The 22,504-nt window shown below is 40.3% G+C and overlaps 1 protein-coding gene across 1 annotated transcript in view; it reads left to right on the top strand.

Annotated features, from left to right (window-relative positions):
• Positions 1 to 22,504, top strand: part of LOC117266782 (BACH transcriptional regulator 2a) — a 72,426-nt gene that overhangs the window by 28,666 nt on the left and 21,256 nt on the right. Inside the window, exon 2 of the mRNA XM_033642128.2 lies at positions 17,004 to 17,286. Coding sequence (XP_033498019.1) covers positions 17,020 to 17,286 — 267 coding nt within the window. The 5' untranslated portion in view covers positions 17,004 to 17,019. The remainder of the gene's footprint in view (positions 1 to 17,003; positions 17,287 to 22,504) is intronic.

Genomic DNA, 22,504 nt, shown 5'->3' with positions numbered 1-22,504 from the left:
CTTCTCCCTACTACCCTTCACAAACTTTCCTGCTTTTTATAAAACATATTGCTTGACATCCAGGGAATTTGAGTGTCCACAACAAAAACAGAACCTAATTGACTTTCCATTGCTTTTTCAGGCACACAATTTTAGCACATTACATCCCACCACCCTGTGGGTAGGCTGTGGCTCAGGAGGTACAGCTGGTCATCCATCAGTTGGAAGATTGGCGGTCCAATCCACAGCTTCTCCAGTCATATGTCAAAGAGCCCTTGGGCAAGATACTGAATCCCAAATTGCTCCTGATGGCTGTGTGTGTTTAAGTGCTTGTGTCTAACTGATGAGTAGGTGAACCTTTTATAGCAGCCTTGGCCACCAGTGTGAGTATGTGTGAGATGTGTGGTGAATGTGGCATGTTGTGTTAAAGCACTCTGAGTGGTTAGAAGACTAGAAAGGCGCTATATAAATGCAAGTCCATTTACCATCTATTTGCCAATGTGGTGTGAAGAGGTCATGGTCATTTCATGTGTATTACACACAGATGGGTATCTGCCTTGCTACTCATTTTAGAAGTCTCTGTATAGGCCACCCTATGTCTTATACGTTCTATGTATAAATTGTCATTATTATTATTATTATTATTTATTTATTTATTAATGGAAGATATTGTTTGGTCTTTTCTTCCTCAGAGGCCTGTTTGTGGGCAATGGCTTAGTTTTCGGAACATGGATGGACATTAAGATTCATAGACTTCAAAAAGCATTTTTTGCACATTATTAGTAACGTTACATTAATGAAATGAAATAAACCTATTAATGAAATTGTAAATTGATTTTGAATTTTGATTGCCAGCTAATTGCTAGGTATGTCTCAACCCGATCTCAAAGATTGCTATTGACCTTTTAACTGATCGGGATCAGCTATATTGAGCTATACAGAGCCTGATCTAATACTTTATTTTACGTCAGCTGTTTTTTTGTTGTTTTTTTTACTCACAAAGCTTTCATCAGCTCCCCAACTCTCTACTGCCTGTCCCTCCTCCACTCTGCAGAGCAGGGGCTGAGCCCCCTCTGCAGGGAAATACTACACACCATAAACGAAAGCCAAATACAGAGTGAGATTGGTTATTTTGCTATTTACCGAAGTTGTGAGAACTCATTTCATTTTAGCTCAGCTCAAGAAACTGCCAACAATAACCACACTCACCATGCCACTGCAAGATCAATAAAAACCCCAAGAGCATAAAACCCTATGAGCTATTTCCTAATTAGTCTGAGCAAAAGAAGTCCAGACGAAGAAAGTAAACTTAGCTGAACACAGCTGATTCAGGTGGCAAAGGCTGCACCGAAGCAACAAACGCTGGAGAATACTCTTTAAGGGACAAAGAAATTCCCCCGAGACAGTGACAAGGCCAAAAAGATTAAAAGGAGGGTTTGTTACTTTATACTTTACTTTGTAAAAAGTGAAAAAAAGAAAATCCCTGCATCCAAGCTTCCTTAAAGTTTTTTTTTTGCTTAATGCATTGCAGAGCTGTTCAATCGTCAAGCACATAGGCCTACAATTGGTACATTGGAATAGTTTAACAACTTTGAAGTACTATAACAGTGCCCTGAGCAGCTGTGTTATTTAGGAAATAAAATTATTGGATCAGGACTCTTTAACAGCGGATTCTCAATAGTAAATCACTCAGCTTGGGATCCGGGGCAACAAAACTTGACATCCCTACTAATTGCTGATATCTGGGAAGATGTGACATCACTAAAAAGAACTGAGGCAGAAAGTGCTGTCAATTGATTACAATATTTAATGCAGTCAATTGCATGATTGTCCATAGTTAACTCATGATTAATTGTAAATTAATCACACATTTTTTATCTGCTCTAAATGTACCTTAAAGGGCCATTTTTAAATCTTTAATACTTTTGTCAACATAGGAGTGGACAAAAATACTTTCAAATGTATATTTATTATTATTGCAACAATCCAAAGCGTTGACAAATACTGTCCAGAATAACCTTCAAAGGTGCTGCATGCACATAAAATTGCCATCCATAACATTACTGCTCCATCACTTCCTGACTTCCCAAACTACAGGGTGGGCCGAGGGTCATAATTACAGAACATACGTGCGTTAATCACATGTCAAAAATTAATGGCATTTAAAGGAATTTGCGATAACTTGTTAGTTTGTTGTAAGTATCCATCTCATTTTACATCTCCAATTCAAGCTTCTACTGTTCTAATTGTAGCTGTGTTCAATGATTTAGCTCTCTAACCCTAACCATAACTAGCCATAGTTTATTTGCCACGATCACCATTTTTCCCAGCCTGAACCATACTGTAGCTGCCATGCAGAGATATTATAGAGAGTTACAAAAGGTTGGCTCCAGACGTAAAAAACAAATGCAGACCTTGAATGAAATCCTGAGTTTTGCAGAATCATACTGTGTCAGTATTCATGTCTGGCAAGAGAGTTGAAAGCAGTAAAATGTCTTAGTATGCTTTTTCCTGAACATCTAAGTATTGAGAGTGCTCTTCTCAGGGTTACAAATGGTCTCCTGATGGAAGCAGATTAGAGTGGTGAGTGCTCTGCATTAGTGCTGCTTGACCCATGTGCAGTCTGCAACACTTGTGTGTTTGTGTGTTTGTGTGTGTGTGTGTGTGTGTGTGTGTGTGTGCAGGATAAAAGGTGAAGGTATTGATGGAGAGTGAGAAGGCATGAGAGCCAAAGTACCTAAGTCAGCTATTCAGCATCTATAGATTGTAACTTAATCCCTGGTTTAACACACACACTCTCTCTCTCACACACACACATGCAGATATTGCCCTCATCCCTGCCTGCTCATACCAACACATATGTCTTTGCTCCATAAATGTTCCACGCGCCATTTTCCCAGTGCTATAGTCCATTTACTCCTCATAATCCCTCACTGCTACAGCAGGCCGCTTGCCCTTCACACACATCTACAGCAGTCCTCTGACATATGAGCAGTATGTCAGGAGAGCTGGCTACATGCCTGAGGGATGAAGGGGTTTCATTTGCACTAAATCCAATTCCACTTGACAATGGCAAGATGAGTTATACAGGGCTGCAGGAGGCTGAGGGTTGAGCAAACACTGTTGGCAATGACCTCAGAGGTCATTTATCAGGATCTCAATGACCACAGTGCAAGTGAGAGCTTCCCCAGAGCTGCTTTCTCAACAAAGGCTCATTGTTGAATGGGAGACGCTGATGTCATGGCTGTATATTTCCGGAACTCAGGAACTCCCGAGGGAGGGCCCTGGTAATGTAGTGAGGACTGAGTGCTATCTTTAGCTGTGAATTGTTCTGAGGACATTTCTTCCTGAGATAAAGTTTCACCTTTATGTGTTTGCAGGAGTTTGATCAGATGATCTAAGCAGTGACATGCAAGAAGGCATCTTTCTGTGCACCCAGTATGATTTGCTTTTAAGTTCAGATTTCTTGATTAGATAATGGAGGTTATATATTTGCTTGGAGCTTGGGCATCAGCGTCATCAGCACCTTATTTGGCAAATCATGATCTTTTTCAAGCCATGCTAACATGGTGGCTGTAGTCAATCCACCACCTTGGTCCAGAATGAAATATCTCAACAACCACTTGATGGATTGCCATACAATTTTGTACAGACATTAATGGCTGCCACATAGTGAATGTTACTGACTTTGGTGATCCTCTGACTTTTTTCTCTCATACCAACATGAGCTTGAAGTGTTGGTTTTGAGTAAAATATCTCAACAACTACTGGATGGATGGCCATGAATTTTGGTACAGATATTTTTGACCAGTTACTGTAGGTTAATTTTGCTACTCTTTAGTTTACCCGGATGCCCGGGTCTGGTGGGAACTAGCTAGCCGCTCATTCAGCGATTACTGCTATTAAAGCTATCCCGAGCCAATAGCGTTGCTGGGGAAACATTAGCCCCTTTTCCACCGCAGGAACTTTTATCATTTACCCAGGATTTTGAAAAGCCGAAATTACCTGGGTAAAAAAGCTTCCCTCAACCCCAGACTTACCTTGAAATAAGAGGGGTAGGACTTTTCAGATTACCCGGAATTCTTTACGGGCAGGGCTGTTTGCTGAAGAACGCTGATTAGTGGAACACACACTTGCAGCGTTACGCACTTCCTGGCCGCTGCAAACTTTGAAACTTTATTTCATTCTACAAGCTACACTTCGTTCATGTTTTGATTAAAGATGGGCACCGAAACCCGGGGCTGTAGTATTGATAAGCGCTAACAGTATTGGTTCTTTTGTGCTGGTGCTGATCTCATACACACACACACACGCCTACACGACACAGTAACCGGTTAACAGCTGAGCGGCCCCGGTGGAAACGAAGTGAAGATAACTCGAAAATGACTCGAGTTGACGGCAGCTACACTCGTTACTGTAAGTGACATTAAACCTTAGCGAGTAAGAAGCCAGTAATTTATCAATACATGTGTTCAGCAAGCATGAACATGTAAACATGTAGACAGCGATATTCAATATGCTCTGTTCACAGTCTCTCATCCACCGACACTAACGTATGTCTTACACAAGGACAGCATGCTAGTTTGGCTGAAATAGCAGATTGTTACTTGTAAGTTCAAATGACAGCTGTCTGTGTGTACACTAACTTAGTCTGACACTTAATTTAAAATGGGTAAAATACTTTTAAACTTAGCTGCTGGCTGAGACAAACAGCCCCTCCTCTCCCCACACCAGCATGTAACCAGCCAAGTTGGTGGAGTCAAATACAGGGCACACGCCTAATCATCTACGTCATGAGCCTGATTTGAATAAACTTTCCAGAACTTTGACGCGTGGTGGAAACGCAAACCACACATATTACCAGGAATTCTTCTACCCAGGTAAATAAATTCCTGGTAATGAAAGTTCCTGGAAATGTTGGTAGAAAAGGGGCTGTTGTGCCCCCCCTTCTGGTCTTCCCCCAGCTTGTGCCAGTGAATAAGTGGCCTAGTTTCGAGCTACAAACCCCCTTTTGCATTGTTGATTATGTTATTACTGTTGGCTCTGTTAGCACCATTAATAGTGTCAGCACAGCTATTGGTGCTAACATAGTTAACAATACTTAGGGATTTTGCATCTCAAAATAACTACCATCTCACAGACCACCTGTGGGGAGACCAGAGGATTTCTGCAGCAATGTTGTCCCGCCACCAGGATGGACTTACCAGCGTTAACTGGAGAATGAGTGGCACCACTAGCTGGCTCCCACCCAACCCAGGTGTTGTGTAGTGCAGAGTGGCCAATGCTAACGTTAGCTAACTAGTGGAGACAAGAGGGTGGGCAGTGGGCACTCTGCATGTTAATGTGACTAGCCAGCTGTTTGTCACCAAAGCCAACAGATAATAAAATAAAAGAGAGGACATCACAAAACATTAAAATTTCACCACCCCTAGATGGATAGTGCTATGAAATGTGGTGCTGAAGTTCACTTAGTCAGTAGAGTGCCAGATGAATTGAAAAGTCCTCTTGTATTTCACGTTGTTCTGCGTGTTTTTCTTAAAAATTATCCAGTAATTTACCAGTTAGTGGATGTCAGGCTGCTGAAAGCAAAATTAACCAAAATTGACATAATTAGTATAGATATTCATTAAAGTTATGATGTGATAACTTAAATGAGCCTGTGATTATCATCATCAAAATGATGAACAAAGTAAACATGGTTAAGAGGCCTGCTCAACACCAGCATGTTAATGATGTTGTTCAACCTGTACTCACTCCAAAGTCGTCAACAACCGGTGCTTGGTCAGTGACTTCCAGTGCCAGACAGTTGTTGTTATTGTTTAACAATGGCTGGTGGGGTCAGGGGGAAATGTGGCAGGACAGCAATGAAAATTGAGGTGGCGGAAGTCAGAGTAGGGCAAGCGGGAGGGGTGGTGGATGGGTCTGACAACCCCCGACTTTCACCTGGGAGGCCGGTGTTTGCTCCCATAGGATTGTAAAGCCAAACCCTGTTCTTTTTCTAAACCCAAACAAACGCTTTAATTTGAAAGTATACAAACTGTGTATTTCCTGTGAAAATGGTAGTGTATTTTGAAAACAGACAATGCATGTGGCATGCAGAAGATGACACGGTGTCCCAGAACGTCATCAACCAATGCACCCACAGGGTACCTTGCATGTCATATCTCGACGTGGAAAGTCCATGACAAAACATTGACATGTGACAAGGTCAGAGTAAGAATGTGTTGTGTTCTTAGCCAAGTTTCAATCCAAATGTAGCACAAATTTTTTGATTTTCAGAAGAAAATCTACAAAAAAGGCATGCATGTTTATATCTACTTCTGTCGTAAGTGCTATATCGTAGGCAACTGGACTTGCTTGCGTTTCATGAAGACGTTTTGACTCTCATCCAAGAAGCTTCTTCAGTTCCAAATGACTGGTACGAAGTTGCAGACTATAAACCCGGGCTGCGTCCGAAAGGCCCACTGGCATACTGTATACTACTACTACGTACTACCACTAGATACTACTCCTACCTACTAAACAAGTTCAGTCCATTCGGACATACTAAAAGATTGGTGGGAAAACACTCCATCCGCTGGCAGAGCGGTCTACTACAATCCATACTACTTGGTCTTTCAGACGCAGCCCCGGTGTGGGTGGGAACCCTTGCAAAGTTGTAGGGGTCATGTGATCTCTTAGTTTCAGAGTCGTTAAAGTCACAGTGTGAGTCGTTGACCCACCTGGCAACCATGTGAGTCTGAAGAACCTTCTTGGATGAGAGGCGAAACGTCTTCAAGACACGCAAGCAAGTCCAGTTGCCTAGGATATAGCACTTACGATTACCATGACCTGAATGACTGAGAATCTTCATCGACATCTACTTCTGTGGTGAAAATGTTAGGAGCTGGACACATCAACATGAACAGCTGGTGGTTCTAATTCTCCAGTTGTGTGCCCATAAACCACTGCAGAAGAAGACAAACACAATGGGAGACCAAGTTGAAAACATGATGGAAATATTTGACATTTACTTTAATGCATTAATGTGAGGAAGGTTACAGTCTACTTGTGGCTCCACACAGATCTGAAGTTTTCAGCTCTTTAGTTTTTTTCTGTGCAAATTAAAAATACAAATACAATTCTTCTATGAAACCATGCTGTAGATTTGAGATTTTGATACACTGCCCCCCAGTTTGGAAGAATACCTGTTTGCTGTGAGGAGAAACTTGCACAAAATATAAAAGATCCAAACGTGTCTTTCTCACGATTCTGTGTCAGCTCATGTCTGTGCGACCGTCCGTATGGAAAGCAGAGCTGATGATAAGAGTTAATAGCTGTCTAACATCCCTCAGCTTCACCATGTGTCACATTATTTGGGTCACACACTTTTTTACTGGTGTGTCACGTCCAACGTAAGAAATGCCAGAAAACAAGTTTAGTAAACAGTAGAAAGTGCAAGGAGGCCAGTGAAAATGTTATGGTGGGCTTTGCATCTATGGGGTCATCCCAGACATTCAATTCAATTCAATTCAAATCACTTTTAATTAAGTTTGATTTACACTGACTGCATTTTGTTTTTCTGAATGCAGGATCAGAAATATTTGTAAAACATTTTCATAAAATCATTTATCCTAAATGATTCAAACTGGGCAGGGCTTCTTTTAGCAAACAGATGTCATCAGATGTTGTCACTGAACTCGCCATTCTTTATTTATCTCCTAAATGTGCGGGCGCATGCTCACACACACACATACACTCACACTCACACACACACTCTCCCTATAAGTGCTGTACCCCACAGACACCATCAAATGAAAATAAGACATAATCAGGGCAGGGGAGGAAGCAGGAAAAGGGTGGAGGAAAGTAGGCCATAGCAGTACATTGGACTGCATCTGCACACACACACACGCATGCACGCACGCACACACGCGCGCACACACACACACACACACACACAGTGGAATTGGTGAATTATTAGTGTTTGTTAATTAATATTTGTGTGTAGCAGCAGCAGCAGCTCTGGGGGAAGGTCCCTGCCTGGTCTTGGGCTCTGCTGTTCCTGTGATGAATAATTCACTCCTGGATGTTTCTACTCCGCCTGCTGGGCTGCACCGTGTGTGTGTGTGTGTGTGTGTGTGTGTGTGTGTTTGCCTGTGGCTACCTTTGCTCGTATCGGGCTGTCTCAGGGGTTTGAATGGCCTTAGATGTATGTGTTTGATTGATGGTAGTGCCGGGGTGAATGTAGGCTAACAGAGCAAGTGGCTGATGAGGGAAAAGTGCTGAGCTGCATTATGGGAAATACTGGCAGTACCGCTTGGACAGGAGGAAACCCCTGCTGCTCTGCTTCACTGGGGTTTTGCCTGTTGATTGTGATTTTGAGAGCTGTATTTAGATGTTGCAAACAAATAATTCAAGAGCCTGCTCTGTGTTGTGTACAGGTCTGTGTATAAGTCTATCCATTTTTAACCATCAACCCGACTCTTCTGACTGGGTAAGTGGACATTCTGAAATATCCATTATTTCATAGGGGGACCATGATCTGTTAGGCCCAACTGGTGGTGCTGATGCACAGGGAGCACTGATCTCACAAGCAACGTTCAGGAACAGAATGAAAATTCCTTAATTCAAATGAGAAAGTTTGCTCCAGCCCGTAGGTGGTGTTTTGACTCAGCTTGACTGTTTCCAGCATAGCTGCCAGGTCACAAACGTTCTCATTTTACAGCTAAACAGTACATTTCATATGTTTCTGAAAACATTTGATGGAGTGAGATTTGGGGTATGAATATGACCGTTTAAGCAAATATGAAAAAAAGTTTTATAAAAGTTACAAACTGTAGCTTTAACTTATCATAATGAGTAAATGTTGATAGCACAATATAATGGCTATAGAGTATTTACTTCATTGGAATTTAGATTGGTTCCCAATGTGCCTCACTTTCACGATGCAATTCTGTCCACCTGGAAAATGAGGGCTCAATTTATGGCACAAAGGAAGTGTATGAACCCTTGTGTAACCAAAACAGGAAGACGATAGCACAATGGCTTTCCATGGTAGCTATCGGTAGCTATCACCAGTCAACGTCAGTGTAACGTCTTTGCAATTACTAACTTTGGTAACTGAAATAGCAGACTGTGGAACAACTGATGTAATTGTGGAAATTGTGGTGGCTGCTAGACTCTGAGCAAAACAGAAAGCGATCCTGTTGTCCTTGAGACAACAGTGCCAACAATAATACCACTTGGAAACACAAGGGGGAGGGGTTAATTAGAGATTTATTGACACATACAAGTTGTATAGAAACAAAGCTCTAAATGTCATGGTAACATATTTATTGACCATGGAAGAATTGAGGATCGGGTCACTGTGGACTGAGTAACAGGTGTGTCCATCACAGGCAGTGAGTGTTGTAGCAGTGTCGTGGGAGTGTTGTAATAATACCTTCTTCACTTTCAGGACGTCTATTATCAAAGCTGAACAAGTTTGAACTCTAAATTGTGAGTCAGCTGGAGTCCAATGAAAACCACACTGAAACGAAACAGCATTTTTGAATTTGTGTGTTGAGTGGAAATCCATTGAATTGTGGAGAGACAAAGTGAATATGCACTGTGATTATACCTTAATGTAAGACGACACACACACAACTTAATTTTAGTTCAGCCAGAACCACTTTAGTCAAAGAAAACTTTATTTCCGTTTGCAGTAATACATTTGGTGGTATGGCTCTGTTTGGGGCCTCTCTGCTTTTCCTAGGCCTATGCAAAAAGCCTAAGGTGGAGAGGGCACACCTTTCTGCCCTTCCACATGCCAACCAAGGAATGTCTGAGGCAGAGAGAGCACATCTCTCTGCCCCTCCATGGGCCTACATGGAAAGCCTAAAGCAGAGCACGGGGAAAGCAGCAGCAAAGACCCACCAGAAATGACACTGATAAGTCAGACACAGCATGAAAAGGAGGAGCTGGGGTGGAGGCAGATTGCAAAGCAGCTTGCAGAGGAAGTAGCACCAGTAGGCAGGCCAGAGCAGTTTAAATATGGCGCCCTGAATGAGGTTTACCAATTGGTTGCATAGAAAGGAATCGTGATCTGTCAGCTGAGTCCCTTCCATCAGTCAGCTGATCCATCAGTTGATTTGGCTGCTTGAGATCAACTGATGTAGCTGCGATGTTAGCTGAGTCCTACATTGTGGCCTCCTTGAAATAACGCTATGCTCAATTTCTGATTTCTGTTACCCTGCAGAATAAAGTGAGGGTGGGGAAAATAATATGTGAGAGATAACCCTACTTAAATATACTGCTGCTCGATCAAAAGAAAATAATTGCCAACTATTTTGATAGTAGATTCATCTTTTCAGTCAGTCAGTCAGTTCAGGCAAAAATATCAAAGGGTTTTGGACTGTTGGTGGTATAAAAGAATCAATTTTGAATATGCAATTTGAAGATGTCACTTTGGGCCCTTGGAAATTATGATGAACCTTTTTTTTTTTTTTGTTTACATTTTTTGTGCATTTTATAGATAAAGCGATTAAGCCATTAATCACGAAAATCATCGTCAGATCAATCAATAATAAAAATAATCGTTTGTTGCAACCCTAGTTGAGAAACAATACAATAGCTTTTGCACAGACAGTAACAGGATTTAGGTAGCTCTGTGTTCAGCACACCTGCCTGTGCTTTACAGTGGAGCAAGTCAATATTTCATCATTCATAATAAGACATTCTCATATACAGAGACACTCCCGCTGTGCCCTTTAGGTTGCATACAGTATTAATATGTTTTTGACTCTACAACACTTGCATATCTGGTCCCAAGCTTTTGTATCTGTTTCTCTTATCGTATATAACTGGATAAACATAAAAGAAATGATATGGTGTCTCATACTGTATTTCAGTTCAGTACTACAGTTCTTCACTGCAGCCCTGTTACACTCTGAAAAACTTCTCTGTATTTCTCCTCTCCTCCCTCCTCCTCTTCACTTGTAATTTTACAGTTTGGGGATTATGGATATCAGTTAGCTGCCTGTCAGCTCTGTCTGCTGCTGAAACATCCCAACCTCTCCTCACATGTATTAAAGCACAGCCCAGACAAGATGATGAAACCACTGGCAACATCTTGTTTACCAAAGCCCCTCAACTGTCTCTGAACAATTTACCCAGCGTGGTTGGGAGGGGGGAAAGAAAAACACGGAGAAGCATAGCTTTAATGTCAAAGACTAGGCTAATTCAAAGTGAGAAATGGGGAGAAATGGAATGTGGGAAATGTTTATGCAACTTCTCAAAATAATGTCTGTATTTTGTTTTAGTCAATACTGACTGCAGAGCTACTGCTGGCGCTCACATCTCAAGTATTACTGCTCACAGTGTGTTTGAAGTTCAACTGGAAATAGAACATATTATTTTAATGATTTTAATACATTCATTTCACCCTCGATGATTTTAAAGTGGTATCTCTCATTTTTAGAATCTTTAGAAATCAAGGTTCAGGAGCAAGCAACCCAGTCGCCAGAAGAAAATGTTGGCGTCATATGTCTTTGCAAACAAAGAACGTTAAGCACATTTCATACATATCATGTCAGCATTTCTAAAGTGAGTAGTATATGAGCTGACTTGCTGGTTTTCAAGCAATTTTATAGCCACCAAATGTGTATTTAGTGACTAAACCTAAAGATATTAATCACAGTGTTATAATAATATTTTTTGGACAGTGATATATGCTATGATTTGAAATATGAAGGTAAGATATCATATAAAATTATCATATGTGTGTTTTATACTTACTCATTATAATATTAATTTACAAAGAAAATCACCTCATTCATTGTCTTTACCCTCCCATCTCCTCCCCCCACCACTGCATACAAAACCCATATTTTAAGACCTTATGCATGAAACACATAAACAAGTAAGTATAATGTGGGAAACATAAATAAAAAAACAACAACAACAAACAACTGATGTTTGGCTGAAGAAAAGGTTCAGATTTATACTCCTTGTATGTTGTGCCCTCTTCCTCTCCACCTTCATTAACAGTGAAAGAATCTTGACTATAAGACCTCTGTGTGAACCCCGGAATCTCACAATCTTAATTCATCAATTAAGATAAATGAACTGAGTCTCTTATCTTACTGCTTATCATTTCTGTCGTGTACATTTCCTTAATCACCTCCTTCCATTTTCCTATTTGTGGTGCAATTGGTTTCAGACACTTTATCTGTTCAAGCGCTGCTACTTAGAATTCTAAAGAGAGGTACTCAGCAGATTGGTGAGACAGTAGCAGAGGTATATCTAGCCCTTGCCCCAGTGACAGTGTGCACTGAAGTGTAATCTCCATAGTTTGGCTTATGTCAATACAGTATTGATTGCTGTGCAGTAGGGCTGCCACGATTAGTCGACTAATCGATGACTAATCGACTATTAAAATAATCGGTGACTATTTTAGTAGTCGACTAATTGGTTTGAGTCATTTTTCATAGAAAAGTACTATAAAAGTACCCCAAAATACTCTTACTGCAGCTTTTTACGTTCAGATATTGGCAGCTTTACACACTTTCTCATGACAGTGAACTAAAACCCTTTGGCGTGAGTATGAAACAAGACATTAGATGACATAATTTTGGGGTTTGGGCGAGACAGACCGTCATTTTTCAACATTTTAAAACATTTTTCGATTAAATGATTAGTCGACTAATCAAAGAAATAATCGACAGACTAGTCAACAATGAAAATAATCGTTAGTGGCAGCCCTACTGTGCAGTGATAGAAGGGAATAATATATGTATATAGTGAGCAGCACTGTCCCCACACCTTCGCCAACTTTACTTGGGTAACAGGGGGTTTAAAGAATCATAAGCCTCTTTTACACTGCCAGATTTTCTGCGAATGTTGGGCCATAATAATTATAATTATTATTATTATTCATGTTTAGTGCAAATAACTGTCATTTTTTTGCATTTATTTCAGTGCAAAACATTTTTTTTAACAAGAACATGTTCAAAAAGTTTAAGCAGGTCAACTTCCTTAATATTTTTCTTAAGTTCACATCTAACAGTGTGTTCACACCGGGTGCGAGTAAAATATTCGCCTCGCTCTACTTGCGCGAGTTTGACCGCTGGAATATTTGCTTTTACTCGCGACATTCACGTGAGTCATTCGCGCGAGCAACAGTGTGTTCACACCGCTAGTAAATGAGACAAGTATGCCGGCCGGAAAGCAAGCTACAACGGTTGTACTAGCTGGGGCTAATGCTAGTGCTAACTTTGTCAATAGAAATGTACAGCCGATAGTTGGAATCAATTTTCAAAACTTACCAGGCAGACCGACCTCCTCACTCACTTTCCTCCACGCCAGGTCTTTCTTGGTCCGAAGCTTACGTAACGTCATAACGCTCAGGGTGGCCACAAACAGCTATTATAAGCTTGTCCTCCATTTTCGGAACAACACGGGGCAGTTGTTGACTATTGAGGTCCATCCAGATGTGGCAGAGAAGTAAGTGAAGGCTACCTGCATTCTCCATAACCCAGACACCTGCAGTGAGGGCGAGCATCCCAGTCGTCGTCGGTGAAGTGGAGCCTGCATTGAATATTAGCACCAAAATAAATATCCATCTTTCTCCGGTGAGTTTTTTGCATGTGAAAATCAATAAATATTCACTGTATCCGGCAAGTCACATGTCGCCTGAATGGATGTTGTTTACTACAATGGCAGCAGCACGTCAGTGACGTCGGTGACAACGGTGACGACGGTGATGACAGGAAAATCTCAACGCTGATAGGCTGCCCCGACAAGCGAATATTTCGCTCGAGTTCAATATTTTGAACTTGCGCGAAGAGGCGAACGACGTGAATTTCGCATGTTTGCTCCATTCACGTCATTCGCGCCGCCGGCACAAATTCGCGTCTATTCGCGTCTTTACATTGACTTTGTATGTAATCTTATCGCGTGAAAAATTCGCCTCGCACCCGGTGTGAACACACTGTAATGGCTTTCATTGTCAGATTGAGACATTGTATGTTACTGCAAACCATGATTACGTTACATCTGTACATTTCATAGGCATCATATCAACATTTCTGAAGTGATGTAGCTCACATTACATGTATAGGAGGCGAGTTTCTCATCAGGAGGAGGGACGGAGATCTAGACGCATTTCCACTCGTGTTTGTGGTGACCAAACTGGGCATTTTCAACCAAAACATGATGGTTCCCTGTGTTCCCATTCTTTTGAATGCAGTATCTCAAGAACAGCTTGAGGGAATTTCCTCAAATCTGGCACAAATGTCCACTTAGACTCAACAATGAATGGATTAGATTTTGGTGGTCAAAGGTCAAGGTCACCATGACCTTGCACCCATCTTAATGTCATGAATGCAATATCTCAAGAACCTTCCTCAGGGAATTTCTTCAAATTTGACACAAATATCCACTTGATTAAAATCTGGTCACAGTGACCTCACAAAACATGATTTTGGCCATAACTCAGGAATTCATGTGCTAATTATTACACAATTACACAAATATCTAATAGGATAAAATAATGAAGTGATGACATTTTATATCCAAAAGGTCAAAGGTCAACTTCACTGTGACATCATAATGTTCTGCATAAAACACTTTTCTGGCCATTTCTCAATGTCATATCTCAGGAACAGAAGGGGAAACATTTGGTCTTTGGTCATTTTTTTTCTAATCACATGTTGACAACAAAATTATTACAGCATTAGATAAAAAAAAATCAACATAAAGAAATGTAAAGTTTCAACATATCTGCTACAGATAAAACATACAAATATAACATATCTGCGATTTGCAGAAAGCCAAGATTTATTCTGGCTATTGGGTTTTTAATAGGCACACTGATGAAGGTTTTGAGATGTGTCTGAAACTACAGAAATATAAATACATTTTGTTAAGTTTGTAATTAGTATTGAAATCAAAATTCACACAACAGAATTTTGTAAATCGATTACAAATTATATGGTCATATCAACCTCATAAAATTCCACTAAAAGGTAATAGGTAATCCCAGCCCTTTATAAATCCTCATTGTTTTTGGGGAACTTTCTCAGGTAACCATCAGGATCTAGTTAAGAGTGCCTGATGGTTATTTACATAACTATACAATTATATGAGATTCAACTGTTATGCAAAGAAGTGTTGGATGTGTAATCTTGTGCCTGATTATGGCTCAAAACAAACAAACAAAAAGGGTAGTGGGTCACCCACAGATAGTGGCTCTTTACAGCTAACGTAAGTAAAGTGCAATACAGTAACGCTAACGAGAAGAAGGGATACAGTAGATGGCATTGCCTCTCCCTTTTTCTTTTGTTTTCACTTACAGCAGGCACATGAATGTGTAATGCAGAGGATAAATAGTGGTAGATAACAATGTGCAGGCATCATGAAAAGCAGTAGAGAATGGTCTGAGCCTGAAGTGTTCCTGAGGGAAGGCACGAGATGATCTACAATGTTGAGATGATTGGCCCGTGGGCAACAGGGAAAAAAGCCAGAACACTACTTCAGCAAGCCCCCAGTGCAGGGCTCTGCCTATTCAGAAGCCATGAGTCAGCAGAAAGCAGCCCCCTCTTTGCCTGCTGACACACACACACACACACACACAGCCCAGGGCTGATGAGACAGACAGACTGCATGCTCAGCTGTCTGTGTTGGGGCTTTATGTACTACAGCATTGAAATAAAACACAATAGACAGAGCTGCCTGCTATCAATATGGAAGGCTGCTTTATAAAGAGAGCTACTACTTAAATATCTATTTCTAGATATATACATATAGATAGATACACATATTTTACAGTACGTTATATTTCAGTACAATAACCCTGCAGTGAATAGATAAATACCCTCTGCTGTTCAAATGTCTTGGACTCTGTCAGAAAGATCTGCACACTGAGACAGTGAAACCATTGCTTGTCCAATTTACTAAACAAACCATGGAAAAGTAACATTTGCATGTTTCATATGTATCATATCAGTGTTTTGTAAGTGACATAGTATATGAGCTATTTTTTAGGGACCTGTCACTGTTATTCCATCAGGGATAGTGCCACGAAAAGTGGCTGTTTTTTACCAAGACAATGCTGGGTTTTTGCCGGGATTTTAGAGACATGGCCCCCAAAACAGGGTACTCTAAGCCAAAACATAATTAACCATAAGAAACTGTTTTTTATACCTAAACCTAACTGTACATTAACCATAGCATTGTTTAAACATAAAGCTTGAACATATCCACTACATCAGGGGTTTTCAGTGGTCTTCAGACCAGGGACCCCTTAGCTGAAAGAGGGTCAGAGCAGAGACCCTTTATTACATATACATATGAAAAGTGAGTTGCACTGTGAACCCAAATCCATCCATGACACAAACATGTTTTTATTTCTGAAAAGAAAAAAAAAACAATAACAAAGCAATAATTCTGCAGTAACTCTCAGGACCCCCTAGAGGTCACAGACCCCCTGTTGAAGACCCAGGGACTATAATACCGTACAAACGTAACCTATCCGATGTCTGCAGAAATGCACGATGCCAACATTATTCTGGCGATTGGCTTGATATTCTCTAAATATCAACCTGAAATCATAAACATTACAAATTTATACTCTTGTTTGTCTCTCCATCAGATCTTCCCCCAGAGGGTCCGTTCATATTTCACCATTTTCCCCAATGCACTCATTATTTTTGCTCATGTGTATCATTGTTAGCTGGTAAGGGACTATCAGGAGTCTTGCTTAGTGCAGATCTTACACACTAATACTGCAAATATTTGTGGACTCTTTATTTTCGTTTGCAACAAATTCACAAAGGTTCTCAACTGCATTCAGTTTAGCAGCCAACTTATCTGCATTTTTTATGGAACAGCCATTATTAAAGTACTTCTGTACTTAGCCTTTCAGTCCTTGAGTTTTCATAGCCTCTGTAGAGACTGGACACAATGAAAAGGTAGCCTTCGTATTCAAATGCAAACACTGTACACATGTACCTGACATGTTCTTTCTTTCTTTCTTTCTTTCTTTCTTTCTTTCTTCTGCCCAGGGTGCTAGAGAGAGTGATGTCGGCAGGCGAGGAGAGGGGCAGTGAGGCGGCAGCGCCTGTATACGTGTATGAATCCAAGGTCCATTGTGCCAACGTGCTGTTGAGCCTGGAGGAGCAGCGGCGGCAGGGCATCCTGTGCGACGTGACCGTGTTGGTGGAGGGTAGGGAGGTACGCGCACACAGGGCCGTCCTTGCCGCTAGCAGCCGCTACTTCCTGCAGGCCTTGCTGGGTCACAACGGGTCACCAGGCGAAACAGAGCCCATCATTAACCTGCCAGACAAGGTAAAGGGCCACAAAGACAGCACACAGACTAAGGGCATTTTAAGAGAAATGACACAAGGGAATTCAAACACTGCTTTAAGTACCACATTGCAGTTCATCATCTCTAATATCAGTTTAAAATATTCTTCTTATTTGACCTTCAATGGATAAAAAAGGTTAAAAGAGAAGGACATGCAATTGGATGGATAGAAAAGAGTTCACACAAATTGTTGTGAATGGGTCTTTCAGATTTTATTTAATTATTTAATTATTTAATTCAAGCTGTGCCCCTCTAACACCTTAGCAGATTACATCCACTCAATCTGACACTGCTCACCCGTACGACACTTTTGGAAATAAATCACTGATAAACTCCTTCATATTGAGCGACTGGATTTCACTTACCCCATCACTCTACTTATTAGGCAATATATTGTCTGTCACACCCCGCCCCCAACCACAGTATAGAAGTAGTACTCATTGCTTTAATGGATCAAACACACTTAAAGTGTTTAAGTAAACCTGCATTTTTAATTGGCCAAACATGTACCAACACCATCATGAGGTGCATCAAACTGCTTTAAGGCACACACTCTTACCTCGTTTCAGTTTTGGAGCCTCAAAGGAGGACCCAGTGACCAAAGTCAAATGGCCTTCCGTAGACATGACATGGCAGCTCAGTGCAGGCTGTACTTTCCTGCTGCTTTGTAGGTTTTTGGCGTAATAATACATTAGTTGTTGTATTACTCAAGTACAAAAGTAGGAAAACAGCAAAGTAATTACAGTCTGATCTTGAGCACACAGCTGATAGCTACATGGGTTGTTCACATTATGTAGGGATGCAAGATAATATCGGCATGTCATCGGTATCACCCAATATTGGCTTTAAAATGAAATATCGGAATCGGCCAACATGGGGCCACATTTTTTTTAAATTTCTTTTTATTGACAAAGTTAACATGTATGAAACATCAGGTAAATGATACAGCACAAATAACAAATCAATATATCTTAAAGATATATAAGTATGTATAAAGAATATAAATGACAAATATTAAAACACACAGATTAACAGACGTGTAACCCTGTACACAGTTGGCTCATACTGTGTTAATAACCACCAGAGCAATGAAGCAGAAATAATGATGAAAGGACCAGTAACCAAAGATAACACATCTTAAGCACTTAAGATTCGGTTACTAACTCTAAAGGTGCTAAAGGACTTACAATATAGTACGAAATTCTAAAACCCTTGTGTGAAGACAATATTCACAATCACCTTAACCTTAACGTAACCAGACACCCAAATAAGTTAATTCATTCCAGTGTAATAGCAAACTGTTAAGAATAAAACATACTAAACAATAAAAGAATTGGGCTCATGTGAAAGTCTATGTAGGATGTATGTTAGAGCTCAGAGGAGTAAATCCACGTGTTTGGAGTTAAGTAACTTACGACACCACACCAACCTGCCTATGGTAAGTCCAAAAACCACATGATGTCCAAGGATGAGTCCTGCAGTGTTGTGTTGTCCTCTTCTGATGTAGCGTTATCCTCTTTTGATCCACCAACCGACATTAACCCATCTGCTAAGCTAACTAATGGCTAGCAAGCTAAAGTCCTCACTAGATAAAAGCTGTTAAAATAGCTAGCTAGATGCCAGCGGGCTAAACCATCCACACTTTTCTTCTTCTTCACCCCCGTGAAAGGCTAAATGCTTAACAAGCAAATTACCACCCATTCAACTTGAACTCCTCTAAGTAAACTCTGTTTTACAAATTTATTAAACCACCACAAAGTACAACAATACACTTAGAAACAAAAGGTTGTGAAGTATTATTTTCCTGAGGGATCTTCATTTCGAAACCTTATTTTTAATTTTATATAAAGCAGACAATAAAAAAACAGGACTACACAATGTAAACAAAAATGCATGGTCTTAACCCAGGGTATTACGTAAGTAAATAAATGAAAATACATAAAATGATAAAGATGAACCAGGACACAGGCATACAGATAAAGAGGTATACTCAGTCAGAGGATTCAGGGAAGAAAGTTGCATAATTTTCCATAATGTATGGATATATTGATATCTGTTATCAGTCAAATTAGTTGTTATAGTATATCGGCATATTGGATATTGGCAAAAAATCCTGTATTGTGCATCCCTAAACAGAAGTGCTTATTTAAAGAGAGAGCAGCATTTGCTTGCTGTAGGCACAGGGCACAGTCTTAGGCCTACATATTCTCAGAGGGAAATATTTTCACCAGAAATTATGTCTGGATAGATTTAAATATGTGTTTCCTTGTAAAAACAGGTAATTACCAGATAATGGAGAACCTGATAGAAAATGAATGGGGGTATTTGTTATTTACAAAAATTTTGCCCCCTAACCTGGAAGAGCAAGAAAAAAGTAAAAATCTTACTTTAGATAGAGCTCTTTACAAAACACAAAATAATGGAGAAACTGACCTCATACATTAACCATAAAATACATCAGTGCCTGGAGGCATGGGAGCCAATCCTTACTGCTTTACTCCCTCAATGACATTATCTTGTTTTATAATTTTGTCTTTTTAATAATTAAGGTGTCAACCTTGTGACGTCACCTTATATATGATATTTTCTTGTCTCACCTGTTATGTATCATTTTACTTTAAAAAAAAGACAACATGTTGGATATGAATTTAAATGCAGTTACCTTGTTAGTTGCTGCCACTTCCATTCAGTTCCTGATCCCGGTGGCTGACATTACCATAGAAAGCCCCAGATCTGTCACATTGATTAATATGTCTGTGTTACTCCACCTTGTACAGTAATCACTTGTACAGGTCTTCACCACTTCAGACTCCACCTTACTACTCCACTAATGACTCAGAGCACGGCTGTATTTTCCACATCCTCTCTGCTGTCCGCTCACTCCTCTCATAAATTACTCCAACTCACTGTGGCTCAGAGGTAAACAGATTTGGGTGTGGAATTTAGTATTTTCAGGACAAAGGACACTGTCATATTACTGTTGTACGCTGACATTAGAAAAACATCAGTTGTTATGGTTCTTGTAAAATGACAATAAAGAATACTGAATTACAGGCTATATACACCTGACATGTATATTTGTCCTTCATCTCAAATGCACTTGATAAAACAAATCCACCTCAGTGTTGATCAACAAAGCTGCATAATGACTCATTCTTCACTCCATTTAACACACCTTGAAGCATGTTTATTCCTTCAAGTCTGTTTCCTGCTAACCACATAATTCTATTGATTCTGTATTATGATCTGGTCACACCAGTGAGTGGCACAGCAGGAGTCTGGTGATGTAGGGATTAGTCACAGGGCTAACTGGCAAACAACTGGACCTGGCAAGCTAACCTGTAACACACTGGTCTGCAGGGAACATGCTAGTGCCGTCAGCAAGTGGCAACTTCAGAGACTGAAAAATAAACACATAAGCACTCCCAGCAGCAAAACATGTTGCCAGTATGCAAGTGCAGTTCCCGTAATGACCACTTGAGGCTGGCTCCAAAGCTTTACTTTACAGCAGAAATAAACATATTTACAACCTGATACAAAAAAAAAGCTTTGGTCTCTGTAACTGATTTCAACATTCATAACAACTGTACGGGGCTGAATTTTAAATAACTGACATGTTTACATTTTACCAATTATCCAAATATGGTCTGTCTCAAAAAATCCAACTTGGCAATGGCCAAAATTCCAGACTTGCAGCTTTAAAACGCTGCTCCACAAAACCAATTTAAAGGATACGCAAAGCGGACTACTGGCTTGAAAGCAGCGTAGTTGCTGCTTGCTGTTGTCCAGTCAAAAAGCTCAAAGTTGGCCTACAGAAAGTTAGGTTTGGTCAATGAAAACAGAAAACGTATGTCATCCCATTCAAACCAAGCAAGGAAGACTTGCATGCTACTTCGCAACATTAGCCTGCAATTCTCTCCTCTATTACTAACATTACACACTTTAAAACTCACCAGACCAACCAACTACCTCTGTGACATGGTCCCAAACCTCATTCTTTTTATTTTGGTCTCTGTAACCGAACAGTGACACTTTATAAAGGACTGAGTGGGCGCGAACGCAAGTAATAAACTTCTCGATATCCGTTGTCGGAACAAGTGTGCTGTAGGAACCAAAGTTACATGGCTTGTTCTCTGGGACCTGCTTCATCGAAGCACGTCAGCATTCCGACTGGTTGCCGCCGAACCGAGTCAGAGCTCATTACCATAAAGTTAAACGAGTTTTAACTCTCCTCCGGAACCACTCCGGTCGCTTTGGCTGACGACCAGGTCGCCCAAGTCGCTGGGCTCTCATTGAAAATAAATGACTTCCGTCACTTTGCAAGCTCCGGTTGCAGTTGGTGTGAACGTACAGTAAGAATTGGCACCCCGTCGCATCCTTAACATAAGGTTACAGAGGTTAGGTTTAGGAAAAAATAAAATACCCTTTTTCTGTGTTTGAACTTTAAAGTCAGGACACAAAGGTGAAATTTCTACGTATCAAATAAACAAGCTGAAACAAACCATTGTATAGCTCAGGCCTAACAAAGTGTTATTTCAGTTTTACAATCTTTTGATTTACAATTGAACTGGAGAGTTGTTATTCATCCCTTAAATATTACTGACCAGTTGTTGGACCAGCTGAAAATTGTTCAGTCCTGCAGAACTTGGTTTTAAATTCTGGTGAAGATCCAAAATATGTTAGACAGCAAATACTGATGTCAGACTGAATTTGGGAAAAAATGTAAAATGCATTGAAATGAAGCCAAAAATATGTAGATTTTTTTAAAATATATATTTCACTATATATACCATACAGCTTTAAAACAAAACAGAATATATATCAGACTAGCAGACAGTGTGGAATAACATTTTTAACCTTACAGCTACTTAAGGGGAAATAAAAGGTGAAAAGCAGATTGTAAGTGGATAGTGATTGATCACACTCATTGATTAATCCTGTGTCTTTTCTGTGCCATATTTCTCTCTCTGTTGCTTCTCATTAGTAAGGCTGGTAGCTTCTCCTGGTTCCTCTCTGTACAGATGTGTTTCTGCACAGGACGCAGCAGCTGCTGATGCTAGCTGAAAATTATGGGGTGCTGTTTGTAAAGTGGCTCACGCTGAAAATAACATCAACATTTTGCCACATTTAGCTTCAAACAATGTTTAAAAAAGTGTTGTGAATTTTTTAACGTCACCTTTTACCACATTTACAGCAATA

This window comes from Epinephelus lanceolatus, chromosome 15, assembly GCF_041903045.1.
Source record: "Epinephelus lanceolatus isolate andai-2023 chromosome 15, ASM4190304v1, whole genome shotgun sequence".
Taxonomy (NCBI): Eukaryota; Metazoa; Chordata; class Actinopteri; order Perciformes; family Serranidae; genus Epinephelus; species Epinephelus lanceolatus.
The sequence above is the reverse complement of the archived record's forward strand: the minus strand, read 5'-3'. Positions and strand labels throughout refer to the sequence as shown.